General features: G+C 38.8%; 2 protein-coding genes across 2 annotated transcripts; both read right to left on the minus strand.

The window, feature by feature from the left end:
• Positions 1-6,997: 6,997 nt before the first annotated feature.
• On the minus strand, positions 6,998-8,529 carry LOC141443227 (uncharacterized). The gene is made up of 2 exons (XM_074108437.1): positions 8,482-8,529; positions 6,998-7,672 (listed from the first exon to the last, which is right to left on the minus strand). The coding sequence occupies exons 1-2, from the start codon at positions 8,527-8,529 to the stop codon at positions 7,058-7,060; spliced, it is 663 nt and encodes a 220-aa protein (XP_073964538.1). The 3' UTR covers positions 6,998-7,057.
• Positions 8,530-12,989: 4,460 nt separating this feature from the next.
• Positions 12,990-14,211, minus strand: LOC141443485 (chorion class CB protein PC404-like). The gene is made up of 2 exons (XM_074108805.1): positions 14,103-14,211; positions 12,990-13,428 (listed from the first exon to the last, which is right to left on the minus strand). The coding sequence occupies exons 1-2, from the start codon at positions 14,148-14,150 to the stop codon at positions 13,054-13,056; spliced, it is 423 nt and encodes a 140-aa protein (XP_073964906.1). The 5' UTR covers positions 14,151-14,211; the 3' UTR covers positions 12,990-13,053.
• Positions 14,212-14,511: the final 300 nt, after the last annotated feature.

Genomic DNA, 14,511 nt, shown 5'->3' on the forward strand with positions numbered 1-14,511 from the left:
ATGTAATGCTCGTAGTGACGTCCACACGTAGAATTCGTGTTACATTACACGATAGATTACATTATACGTTACACTCGTCTGGACCCGGCTTTATATTATAGTATTTAACGGGGTTGCCCATTATGAACAACACATCTCGAGCTACGTAACGTGCTACTGGAGGACTGTGGCAACTTTTTTCACATGAATATCAAAAAGTATGAAATATAAAAACAAAGTTAAAAAAATTCAAGAAACCCGACTGCCTTACCTAAATAAAGCTTAAATAAAAATCAAAAAGGAAAAATACGTATCTAGTACTGTAGAACTCTGTTCAGTGACTTAAATAAAATTCAACAGTTGGGACCAATTACCGGATTTTTTACAAGCTTCTGTTTAGTTTCACCTGTCCCGTTGTCTATCTGTCTGTCTGTAATCAAATCTTGCAAGTTAAATTTGACCAACTTCCAGTAGTCAGATTGTCTTGAAATTTGGAATACTTATGTAAATCGCGTGACAATACAATAATCTAGTAGTGACATCCTGGTAGTCCAGCCAGAATCATCTCCGCATGACGGAACTCTTCAACGGTTGCACTTTAAACTATGCCACAGAATTCTAGATCAATAGACTTGTTTTTCATTTTTAGATTTTATTTAGTTTTTTTTTTAAATTTTTTTCTTAGTTTGTGCATAAAAGTGTCCGTGATAAATGGTGTACAATATCAGTGCTTCTCAGGAAAATCTACTTGTCTAGATCTTGGACTGGTGCGTAGGTAATACTTCTTTCTAGACCTCCCTGCAGACCAGTACCTACCACTATAATGAGTTTACAGTGACCGTACTCGATAGCGACGGCGTAAATTATTTGTATGGAGAATTGTACGCGGCTCTACAAATAATTTACGCCGTCGCTTTCGAGTACGGTCACTGTAAACTCATGGTAGTGGTACAGGAACGAATTAAGAATTCCTACGGGATAGGAAAGTATGTAACAGATGTATGTATTTAATGGAAGGCAACAATAAATGTCACTCATTTATTTCCCAAATACAATTTTGTACACATTTACTTAACTAGAAATAAATTAAAAAATGTTGTTGTCAATGTATGTGTCGGCGGCCGATAGTAAAATCCGCCAGATCACGAAATTCCTAGGCATTATCATGTAATGGTAAAAGTTGGCAGGCATAGGTATCATGATGAGCCTGAGAAACAATACGTCAGATCGATTAGAGCAACGCATTCGTCGATATTCCTAGCTCTATACCGGGCACATCGTAAAATACTTTTCTCTGTAATAAAATATAATTTAGATACGACGAGCGAAGCGAGTGGTTAGTTTGAATTGTGATGTCACCTCAACGCACGACGCACGAGCCGAGCGAGCGAAGCTCGAAGAACCGAATTAAGGCGTAAACCTTAGCTATTGTTTGATCAAAATGTATTTCAAATTTTTCTAAGTCCTGGCTCAATACTAATTTTGCTTGAAATCCAAAATCTGATATTATGGTAGCGTTTCATGCCTGATATGCCTAGGAATTTCATGATCTGCCTAAACTGGCCAAATCAGGAAATGGCAGCGTTTCATGATATGCCTAAGAATTTCATGATCTCCCTAAACGTCACTAGGCAAATCGTTAAACGGCGATATGGCGGATGTCCCTTAGCCAAATTATGAAATGGCGCCATTTCATGATATGCCTAGGAATCTCGTGACCTGGCTAATATTACGATTGGACGCCGACATACGAGTATGCATGTCTCAAATACATAAAGAAACAACTTGGATATAAACACAACAACATTTGCACTTAACACATCTACATGAAAGACGGTTACCTACGCGCTAATTCTGGCTTCAGTTCATTCCATCATTCTGGTAAGAATGACGAGAGAATGAACGATTGTGCGTTCTTACAGTGTGGAGCTGGATAAATTAAGAGCGTTTATACCTGCTGAGCTGGCAACGTTGCATTCTTGTTAGTTTTTCTCGATTATTCCATAAAAATTGAATGAAAATTAAAAATGTGGTGTGTGTGTATATTATATTTCTTATGGTTTCAAGGGATACCCGTAAAAGTAACAAATTTGGAGTTGAAATAAAAAATACAAAAAGACTCCAAAAAACCAATCACCATTTTGAATGTCAGAAAACTAGAATGATGGTATGACCTGAAGCCATAAATGAGCGTGTGAGCAACCGATGTCACAGGTTTTAACTTAAAAGTAACAAAAACTATACGACTCTCATATCTGTGATCTGTCTAACTCTCGCTAAGTCAGAAAAACTGACTCCACCTTCAACTCTAGCATTACTCCCACACGGATTGCCAGCTTCTTCCACAATCGCAACATTGCCATCACCACAAGCATAAGAAACTGATGCTTGCCCTGATGAAGGAAGAGTGCCTTCCAACTTCATGGTGCTAATGAATGGTAGAGACCCTTTAGCTTCCAGCTGTCCTTCGATCCCAAGTTCAGATAATACTTTAACACCGTTAGGTTTTATGGGACAGGTGCATGTGACTTTAAGTGAAGAGCCATCAGGACCGACGATGGTTTTGACGAAGCCTGGACTGTCTCTGGGGAGACTGTAGGATGGACGGTTGCAATTCTGTGATGTGATGGACTGAAAAAAATTAGGAAGTTCTGATAAATTACACGGTTATATAATTTAGCTTTACTTGTATTTATGTATCCCTGTTTTAGTGAAGAACGGAATTTTTGAATTTGTTTTTTTATCCATTGACACGAAATTCGGCAATAGTCGGCTATACTGTTATTATAAATGCGAAAGTGTGTGTGTTTGTATGTATGTTTGTCTGTCTTTCACGTCGAAAGGGAGCGACGGATCGTCGTGATTTTTGGTATACAGATAGTAAAGTTTATGGGCCAGAGAGTGACATAGGCTACTTTTTATCTCGAAAAAAAACCTCATCCGAATCGGTCCACCCGTTTAAGAGCTGCGGTGCCACAGACAGACAGACATACACACATACAGACATAGCGGTCAAACTTATTACACCCCTCTTTTTGCGTCGGGAGTTAAAAATGAAAACGATTTGTTGCAAAAAATAACAATATTTACTTATTTTTAGTCTTATTCAAGGCGGGTTGTTTAAAAATCCTTAACGTTTAAATATTAAACTGTAACAATATTGATGTACTTACTTGGACAAAACAAGCGATCGCGCAGAAAAATAATAATTTAGATGTCATTTTTTAATAAAGTAATATTTTTACAGTATTCTTTGTAATAGAATGACTGTCAGGAATATAGTCGTCCGGTTATATTATATATAAAATCTATTAATTGTCACATTTGTGATAAGTAATCGATAATAAATGAAACCTTTAACAAGTAACTGTGTCGAAAGTAATATTATCAGATTTCATATTCCCTTTTGCTACAATAACCGATGTGTTACAAAAACATGCTAAAATACGAGTAGCACCTGCATAAATTAAGAAGTATTTTACAAGCTTTTATTTAGTTTAAAAGTTCAAAGTTTTATTTGCTCGAATTATGGTACAAATGATGTTACAAAAAATGAGTTTAGATCAACACAATTCACCGTACATTGGCATGCAAAATGTATAATCGGATCTAATAAATAATAATAATAATACTCATAATCATAATAATAATCAAAGTAATAATAATTCACATTTCATTCATTATCATTAAATTATATAGAATAATGTCAAAATAGTATAGGTAGTTACAAAAAACAATTTACAAAAATAATCAATTAATATTATATCACCTATATTATACCACTAGTCACAATTACTACTACATTTCCAAAAATTCAGATATAGAATAAAAACATTTTTCCTTGAGCCAGAACCGCTGTGTGGCTACAAATATTTTATAAGTCAGCACTCTTATATCTATCGGAATTTTGTTATAGATTTTTGCTGACATAATGAAACTATTCTGTTACACAATGCTGTCCTGGAAAATTCACCTGTCCCGTTGTCTCGTTGTCTTTCTGTCTGCCTGTAATCAAATTTTGCAAGTTAAATTCGACCAACTTCCAGTGGTTGGACTGGAAATTTGGTTTACTTATGTAAATTGCGTGACAATACAATAAATCTGGTAGTGTCATCCTGGTAGTCCGGCCAGCAGGGCTACTACGAAACTCGAAACTCGAAGTTCGTGTCGTGCGCTCCCGCTGACACTTACACTATTTAATACGAGAGCGAGAGGGACGGTACGATACGAGTTTCGAGTTTCGTAGTAGCCCTGCCTGGATCGTCTCCACGGGACGGAACTCTTCAACGATTAATGGCATCGACTTGAAATTTGGTATGCAAATGTAGTCTGGAAGACTCATATAGAAAAAGTGAACAGGAGCATATCTAGCCAATGCTATGCTTTTTCTATACTCTCTGAGACATGCTCAGAAAAAAATACTAAAGGTGCATACTACGGAAATATTTATCCATTACTTACTTATGGAGTCATATATTGGGGAAACTCTACAAACGTCCAGTCAACTTTTGTTCTACAAAAAGATGTATACGCACTATTTATCGCATTAATAACAAGCATTATCTTAGAACAATTTTTAGCGAAAAAGGTTTTCTCACGCTGACTGGTATATATATTCTTGATTTATGTAGGTACTTTTATTAAAAAAAACCTGAATATTTTGTTAAAAAAATCTGCTTTCAAAAACAATTAATAACAATTTACGTAATCAGTATAAACATAATTTAATTCTACCAACTCTTTAACTAAATAAAAGTCTAAGAACTTACATTTTCTTACACTGTGACTAAATTACGGGCCTCCGACCATCTTGGTCACTAGGGCCATAATATTTAATATGTTTAATGCATTTAATTAATATGTTTGGTTAAAAAAAAAAACATTTTTAGTACAAGCTTTGCAGGTGGTAGGACCTTGTGCAAGGTCCGCCCGGATTGGTACCACCATCTTGCTCGCTAATCCTGCCGTGAAGCAGCAGTGCTTGCATTGTTGTGTTTCGGCGTGGAGAGTAAGACAGCCGGTGAAATTACTGGCACGTGAGGTATCCGATCTTAGGCCTCTAGGTTGGCAACTCGTTTGCAATACCCCTGGTGTTGCAGATGTTTATGGGCGGTAGTGACATCTTACCATCAGGACACCCACTTGCTCGTTTGCCTTCCAGTCGTATAAAAAAAAACTAAGAAAAAATAACCAACAAAAGTTGGAAAACCCCGACTTTGTCACTTCAAAGTTCAGTATCTCAAAAACGGCTGAACCGATTTTGATAAAACATGTCTAAGAACCATCGCTAGAAAAACTGCTTTCAATTAAAAAAAACCGCATTCATGTTGGTCCACCCGTTTAAGAGCTACGGTGCCACAGACACACACATAGCGGTCAAACTTATAACACCCCTCTTTTTGCGTCCGGGGTTTAAAAATTGGTGGTTGTCATACAACTTTGTAAATATATAGTATATATAATATGTAGGTAAAGTGATCCATTATTATTACTGATCACTGTAGTATAATTTTGTTTAAAAAATCGTTATAGGTACGTGTTTATGTTCATATTAGGTGCTATGTATACAATTATTGTTTGAATACATCAGCGTTTTCACACTTACAGTGCTTACAACGTAAGTATATTTTTTTGTTTATTGTTCATATTCTAAACTAAATTAGAAAGAAAGAGAAAGAAAGAAAATACATTTATTCACAACACAAGACAACAATATTATTAAGTACAAAAAAACAACACAAAGGTATGTGTCATTGCGGTTGTGAATCGGACACTGGCTCAGCATAATGCTGAAGCGTTAATAATAAACAACTCAGCGCGAATTACTTAGTTTTCAGATTCGTTTTTAACCCCCGACGAAAAAAGAGGGGTGTTATAAGTTTGACTGCTATGTGTGTCTGTCTGTGGCACCGGCTCTTAAACGGGTGGACCGATTTGAATACGGTTTTTTATTTGAAAGCAGGTTTTCTAGCGATGGTTCTTAGACATGTTTTATTAAAGCATGTTCTTATCCTATGCTGTTGTAAGTTAACTCCACTTAACTAGGTAGCTAGAATAAACACGTTACTCCAAATCAAACCTTAAAATCTTTTTGTTGATTTATATGATTATTTTGATGATTAGGCCCAACTCCCCTCCCCCTTTTACTCCCCTCCCCCTTCCTCTACCCCCTCCACTTTAGGCAACGCACCCGTAGTTCGAATAATGCTGTAGGTGTCCATGGGTGGCGGTGATCGCTCACCATCAGGTGACCCGCAAGCTCGTTTGCCAGCTATTTGATAAAAAAAATGAACTAATTAATTTAAGTAGCTTCCACGACGAGAGAGAGAGGAAATTGTATGTATGTACTTACTCTTTATTGCACATAAAAATAAAAACACAAATACACAGAGAGGAGAACAAAGGCGAGCTTATCCCTAAGAAGGGATCTCTTCCAGCTAACCTAATGAAGAGAAGACAGTTTATTATATAGATAATAATAATAATGATTTAAATAAAAGATTTAGGGGCTGTTTCACCATCCATTGATTAGTGTTAACTGACGGTTAAATATGATGCCGTCTCTATTTGTTTTGTTCGAATAGACGGAGACGGCATCACATTTAACCACCAGTTAACACTAATCAATGGATGGTGAAACAGCCCCTTAATGGGATTAGGTCATTGGTGTGAATTAAAGCATAATTATTTAACTATGATTCTTACCTAACCAACAAAAAGTTGGAAACCCCCGACTTTGTCACTTCAACATTCAATATGTCAAAAACGGCTAAACCGATTTTGATAAAACATGTCCAAAACCATTGCTAGAAAACCTGTGTTAAATAAAAAAAACGCATTCAAATCGGTCCACCCGTTTAAGAGCTACGGTGCCACAGACAGACACACAGACACATTTTTGCATCGGTTATTTTTGTATCGGTTTTGCATGGGTTATGCCGTTTTCGAAATATTGAGCTTTCAAATGATAATGTCGGGGGATTCCCAACCTTTCTAAAGTACCTAAATCAAAACAAAATTATACTTTCAGAAAACTTTATTGCATAATTTGAACAAAGACTTCGAAATTTGATCAGGTTTACAAGATATAGCCGCAGCTGCCAGGTTTAGCGCCAATTATTTCTTGGATGGCTATGTTCCCATCACCACAGCCGTAAGCTACAGACGCTTTACCAGTATTCTGGAAGGCACCATCGAAGGCCACAGCACTCAGGAATGGGAGCTGACCTGAGACAGCTAAATCGCCGATGAGATCGCTGTAGGCACTGACACTGATGCCACTTGGAGCAACAGGACCATAGCTGTTAACGATGAAGGAACCACCGCTACAAGAGCCAGCGTTGACTCCAGCAGTGTTGGAAATGAGGCCAGAATTGCTGGAGCTACGGGCGTTGGTCAGGCTGCAAGCATTGCTAGCACTACCAGCATTAGAACTGACAGAGTTAGAGCTGACATCAACTTTAGCACTGAGGTCGGAGTAATTGTCAGCATTGGAGCTGAGGCAGGTATTGCAGACGTTGCAGCTAGAGCTGTCGCTGCTGGACGAGGAGGAATTTTCTGTGTTGCTGCTAGCACCACTGGCGAACTTGCCACCCTTGAAACTTCCGATGCCGATAGCGCGGACGCTGCCAGAGCCGTTGCAAGTACGAGTTCTGCTGCTGCTGCTGCTGCTGCTGCTGCTGCTGCTCTGCTGCTACTGCTGCTGCTACGGCAACCGCAATCTGATGTGGTCAGTTCAATGTTGCGAAGGCTTTGACCAAACGTAGTCTGGAAAATCATTGTCATCATCATAACGGCATCGGCATTTATGCATCCCACTGCAGGGGCAGCCCTCCTCTTAGATTAAGAGGGCTCAAGGCGTAGTTCCGAAACGTTTCTCACCATTAAAGTTATTCGCAGGTGTGTTGTGTGTAAGTTTCATAAATTCCGGCTCGAACCCAAACAGAGTGGGAAAATATCAGGAAAAAAGTAGTTTATGTATTATTCCAGACATTTAGCTATCTACATACCAAATTTCGTTCAAATCCGTCAAACCCTTTTAGCGTGGAATAGTAACAAACATACAAATAAAAACTTTCGCCTTTTAAATATTATTAGGATTAACCAATAGATGATTGGTTTTTTGGAGTCTTTTTGTATTTTTTATTTCAACTCCAAATTTGTTACTTTTATCCCGTAAAACCATATCGAAAATACAAACTGAGACATGGATGCACAGAAAAACCAGAAAAAGAGACCAGCGCTGGGAATCGAACCCAGGTCCTCAGCAATCCGTGCTGCGTGCTTAACCCTACACCACCGCTGGACAGGAATCTAGACACGAATTTTTCCTATGCATACATATCTCAGGTTGCTTAGCACGCAGCACGGATTGCTGAGGACCTGGGTTCGATTCCCAGCGCTGGTATCTTCTTCTGGTTTTTCTGTGCATCCATGTCTCAGTTTGTGTTTTCGATATGATAACCAATAGAGCCATCTAGTGTTAAATTTCCAAAACTTTACCTGAATCAAAAGAGCCGTAGCACAGAAAATAACGACTTTGGACACCATTTTCCTAAGAGTTTTCCCGTATACCGCAGAATACTAGAATATTTTCCTAAATCTGACTTTGCTATTTATATGCAGTTCCTATTATGATTTCGCTATACATTGCTTCATTATAATTGCAATTATCTTATCGGGTATTGGCATACTTTCCTAATAACCTACTTATATTTCTAGCCATCACGTACTTTGTCTAAACCACGTGCCAGCATCATAGAATAGCACGTTGGAGGAAAGTAGTAAAGTGATAGCAAAGAAGCGATATGGAATAGAAACGGTTGTATAAATTATGCTTTTCCACCAGCGAGGAGTAGCGAGGCGAGGCGGCATGACAATAATTGGGTACCTTAAGTTTTCTAGTATGCTCCATATTATACTGTTTAACGATAGTAGACTTATAAAAGATACTCCTGTAGATAGGTATTTTTTCGCTTGGCGTTTTTTTCTAAAAATAAATTGGAACTTTAATAAAACAGACCAAGGCTCAAAACCTTAATCTCACGAAACGTGTCATCCCAGCCTATATACGTCCCACTGCTGGGCACATGCCTCCTCTCAGAACAAAAGGGCTTGGGCCATAGTTCCCACGCGGGCCCGGTGCGGATTGGGACCTTCGCACGCACCATTGAATCGCTTCGCAGGTTCGTGCAGGTTTCCTCACGATGTTTTCCTTCACCGCAAAGCTCGTGGTAAATTTCAAATGTAATTCCGCACATGAATTTTGAAAAACTCAGAGGTGCGAGCCGCGGTTTGAACCCACGTCTAGGCCACCACGGCTTACACACGAAACGTGTACTTTGCCGAAATAAAGTCTCAATTAATTAAAAAACTCTACAGGAGTAAGCTACATTATAAGACTACAAATTGATAAAAAATATAATATTATGGACCATCCTAGAAAACTTAAGATACCCAATTGTAATAATGCCGACCCATTTCCACCAAAAATCACCACCTAAAGATACCGGGCGGGCCGGCGCGATGACACGCGAGAGTCGTATTTCCATTGCAGAGTTAACAAATACTTACTTAATTATCTATTATCTATACTAATATTATAAAGAGGAATGATTTGTATTTTTGGATGTTTGTTACGAATTAACTGAAAAACTACTGGACCGATTTTTTTTATTCTCTCACTATTAGAATGCTTAACTATTCCAAAATGCCATAGGCTATATTTATTACCAGAAAAAAATAGGGTTCCGTACCAAAATTTCAATAATGTAACTCAAAGTGTAAAAAAAGTTGGCATAAATCATAAAACATCTTTCATCGCATGCGCTGTGGAAACTATTGATGATAGAACAAAAAAATGTTCTACAATATAAAGAATATATCAATATCTACAAAAAAACTTCGCGTTACCATATGTCCAACTAGTGTCTAGTGTAATCTACTATCCCTACTATACATTATATTATTTAATATTATATATAAATATTGTAAATGCGAAAGTAACTCTGTCTGTCTGTCTGTTACGCTTTCACGCCTAAACAGCTGAACCGATTTAAAATAGACCTTGGAAAAGAACATAGGCTATCTTTTATCGCGAAAAAAAGACTTTAAGGGGTTGAAATAGGGGATGAAAGTTTATATGGTGGAAGTTCGTCGCTGTGACCATGAAACTTGGCATTTAGGCACTTAATAAGAAATCACAGAATTTTTATTCACTTTAAAAATAAATAATTAAATTAAAATAAAATAAATATTTAAGGGGGACTCCCATACAGCAAACGGTGGTTTCTTTGCCGTTTATACTAACACTTAGCTCTACGCACTACTTTGTACGCGTAAAGCATTAAATCTGGCGGTCACTTGTAATTACAGATATATTGAATAATATTTTGCCATCTTATTTTGTAAGGCGTTGGCAGGCCTCCCACTATAAGTCTTAAGTGGACTGACCACAGATATAGATTACACTAGATTACGCAAATGCATCTACTTCGCTTGCCCAAACCCCGACCAAACGTCGGGGTTGGCCCCATACAAAGACTGACCGCTAACTGACTAATCATGACTAGTGACTGACTCGAGCTCCACGGCGCGGGCGGGCGGCGCATTTGAATCGATTTTGCGCGGACATCGGGGCATTCACATCGCTAATTCGCTCTTGAGACGTCACAGTAGATATAAAAAAGTGACACGGTTGGTTTTCATACAGATTGAGGTGTTTGCGTTATCTAGTGTAATCTATATCTGTGCCTACACCTCTCCTTTCCGCTCCGCTCGTCTCCGCCTCAGTGGAGCCGCAGCCTTACTGTTTCCAACGAAGGTGCGCTAAGAAGAAATTGAAATTGCCATACAATGATCGCTCCGCCCCGTCTCATCTCGCCACGCCGGTCCAAAGGCGTGTGGACAGAAGTGAGAATAGAGAGAACGCTCTCCAGGAACTATAATTATACAGAGTCCAATTTTTAACCGTTTCGATAGTTTAGATTAGGGGAGACGGTATTTATAGATCAAGCCAAGGAAAAGTCCATGTCACGTCGTATCAGCTGGAAAAACTGGCTAGAAACCGAAAGAGTCGATTTTCACCGACAAGAGCTAAGCTCTTAAATAATGATGATGATGATGATGAGATCGATAGTTTTAAACAATCGACTTTACCATCCTGATTTTTTTCAAAAATTCCACCCACCTTTTAGATTTAGAGGGGGGGGGACCCTCGATTTTAATGAAAATTTGCACTTTAAAGTTGAATATTTTGGATACAAATCACTAAATCTAAAAATCATTTTAGCAACCCCCTAATGATTTAAAAGACTTATCCAACGATACCCCACACTAAAAGGATGGATGAGAAAAAAAAAACACCCCCGCTTTACGTCTATGGGAGGTACTCTCAAAAATTGTTTTTATTATAATTTTGTCGGCATAGTTTACATATATATTCGTGCAAAAGTACAGCTTTCTAGCATTGATAGTCTCTGAGCAAAGCCGCGGACGGACAGACAGACAGACGTCGCGAAACTATAACGATTTCGTTTTTGCCATTTTGGCTACGGAAGCCTAAAAACAATGTGACACCACAATACTAACTGCGACGGATGCGTGTAATATTATACTAAGGTTTATCGGCTTAAATTCAAAGAAATGTACATCCATCCTAAGAACATTTAGTCCCATCGAAAAGTTATACTTTCTTGTCTTTAGTACAAAAAAAAATTGGGATACGTTCGTCAGAAGTGTTTTTAATCGATTTAATTGCAAATATCTGCCCAAACATGTTTCTTAAGGATTTTAATACGGATCCGGTCTAAAATGTCGTTGAAGATACAATTGTAAAGAAGTGCGACATACTTACATATCTGTCGAAAAGCATATTTTCTTAAGACTAGCTTGTTACCCGCGACTTCTTTACCTCTGCCCGCGCTGAACTGCCTTTATCCGTTTAATAATTTTAAATGTATTTTTAGCTATTTTTACAAATTTCATTGTTTAAATATTAGTTTTTAACCTAATGAAAAAACAAACAAACAAACAAACAAAAACTATTTCGTATTTACAATTTAAGTGCCCTTACTTAAGAGCTTGATGCGTTTACTTCTTTTAATACGATTTCGTCCAATATAATAACATTTTGCGAGATTTAGGTATTTTGTTATTTAAATGTTTTTTCATCACACTTGCTCGTAAACAGTGTCGTAACATGCAGGCTACCTTGGTTGCAACCCCCCAAATAAAACCCTCTACCTTAATGTGCTTCTCATGAAACACGTGGTCGGTAAATGAGTCATTGCCCGTACTAATTTTGTTGTCATGAAGCCCAAGGTCGGTCGCATGAGTTTGTTACTGCATGGTGTGCTGCTGCTCCGTGCGCGCGCTGCACACGCACGCATGCACATGCTGCGGAGGGGGAGGGCGGCGGGGAGCTGGCGCTGCCAAGAGCGCAGTTAAAAGTATCGCCAATTTTTGAAAAAATATTAGTTTTTCTTTTACAAATATACAATTTTACTCGCAAATGTCTTCGACTTCGGGCTTCTAATAGACTCTCGTTCGTAATTCCTTATTTACCGACCTTAAGACACAATGTACTATTTTGACGCGGCATATTCTTTACTGACTCATACCTACTTATAATGTTTCGCCAATGCCATAACTGCATTGGTTTCATACTTTGGACGCGCACACTTGTATTAATTGAGGAGGCGGGCTACTTAAAAATCAAGCTTATATGTATGAGCTGAATTTTCAGTATAAAGACTTTATAATTGTAAATAAATATATGACAAAATATAATGTCAAAGACCTTTTCTAAGATGAAAGTCATAAATTGAAAAAAATTCCCCACCATTAATAAGAAATTCACGTACAAACATAAAAATTGCTCTCCTGTAAAACTTGGAAAACTGTAATTGGTATGAGTGTGAACTAAGGCATCCGAATGTTCTGTAACTTGTACATTGCTAGTTTTGACTACATTAACCTTAAAGGGGTTGAAGAAGAAATAAAAGAAAATATCAAGATCCTACATAACTTTATTACACGTAATAATCACTGAATTATCTGAGCGTGATTTTGCGCTCAGTTGCGTCTCCCGCAGGCCGTGAGCTGATCGGCGCTGAGCCCCTTGCTGGACGCTGCGTTGGAGCCGCTGGGGTTGCCGGTCTCCTGCGTGATGGCGACGGCATCCCCGCAGCCGTAGGAGACGGAAGCAGCGCCGCTGTTGGGGAACTGGCCGTCGAAGGCCACGGCGCTCAGGAACGGCACCGAGCCGTCCAGCGCCAGCGTGCCGGCGAGCTGGAGCTGGTCGGTGGCGGCGGCCAGCCCGCGCGGCACCACCGGGCCCGCGCTCGTCACCTGCAGCGCGCCGCCGCCGCTGCTGCTCGTGCCGCTTACAACGCCCGACCCGCTCACGCGGCAGCTGGGTGTCGGCTGGCACTGCTGCGCCAGGATGCTCTGAATGACAGAATTGAAGTTTAAACAGATGCCAAAGATTCATCCTAAGCATAGAGATGTATTGGGTCAATTCCAGGGCAGGCTGCGCTAGTTTGCGCATCAGTACCGCAAAGGCACACACCAGCTGCCTATACCCTGCTGCTTACTCAATGCATGCCAGTAAGCCTAGGATAGTATGATTCGTAGGATTGTAGGCTAGGTCAAAACAAGTATCCTGGATGACAGAATTGGATTTTAAACAGGATCGAATGCCGTGGTATGTCAAAGTTTTAGGGGCTGTTTCAGCATCCATTGATTAGTGTTAACTGGCGGTTAGGTGTGATGCCGTCTCTAGTTTTGTTCGAATCGACGGAGATGTCATCACATTTAACCGTCGGTTAACGCTAATCAATGGATGGTAAAACAGCCCCTTAAAATCCTATTTTGACGACCGCATAGCCCACTTTTTAGAGACCCTAACTTCGAATCTTGAGGTCCTGGGTTCGATCCCCGGTCAGGGTAGATATTTGTATGAAAAATACGAATTTTCGAGTTTTGGGTGTTGAATATGTATTTCAGTATCTATCTATATATTTAAGTACGTTTATCCGTTGCCTATAGTACCTTAACTTATTTTTTTCTTGGATTAAATTATGATATTTTTTTAATATTAATAAGGGTTTTAGATTATTTACCTGGACAAAGAGGGCTGAAGCGAAGAGTAAGATAGTTTTGAACGCCATTGTCTTTGTTTTTCTTTTATTAGTTCGAAATCGAATTCACACAATAAATGATAAATTATGCCGTTACAGAAGTATTTATACTTTACTTAATTTAAAAACTTACAAACATTGCTGCATTCTTTGCAGATTAACGTTTCGTATTATCACTTTATCAGTAGCCAATGATATAACTGTGGCAATGACATTGTAATGTCGCGACACACTTACCTGAAATTAGACCATTTTAATTGACGTAACGTCACGTACGACGTTATCGAGATTAAGTAACTATTGGTGCATGAACAAGTGCAATGACATTAGTAATATTTATCACGATATTTGACAACCGTACTGCAAAATCCTTGGATTATAAAAGTCGCTT

The sequence above is a fragment of the Choristoneura fumiferana genome, chromosome 27 (genome assembly GCF_025370935.1).
Source record: "Choristoneura fumiferana chromosome 27, NRCan_CFum_1, whole genome shotgun sequence".
NCBI lineage: Eukaryota > Metazoa > Arthropoda > Insecta > Lepidoptera > Tortricidae > Choristoneura > Choristoneura fumiferana.

Excerpts from the sequence above, each read along its gene's own strand:
- LOC141443227 (XM_074108437.1), bottom strand. The coding sequence starts at position 8,529 with ATGGTGTCCAAAGTCGTTATTTTCTGTGCTACGGCTCTTTTGATTCAG. Across the intron at positions 7,673-8,481 it reads CTACGGCTCTTTTGATTCAG|CAGCAGAGCAGCAGCAGCAG; the intron begins GTAAAGTTTTGG and ends CAGCAGCAGTAG.
- LOC141443485 (XM_074108805.1), bottom strand. The coding sequence starts at position 14,150 with ATGGCGTTCAAAACTATCTTACTCTTCGCTTCAGCCCTCTTTGTCCAG. Across the intron at positions 13,429-14,102 it reads CTTCAGCCCTCTTTGTCCAG|AGCATCCTGGCGCAGCAGTG; the intron begins GTAAATAATCTA and ends TCTGTCATTCAG.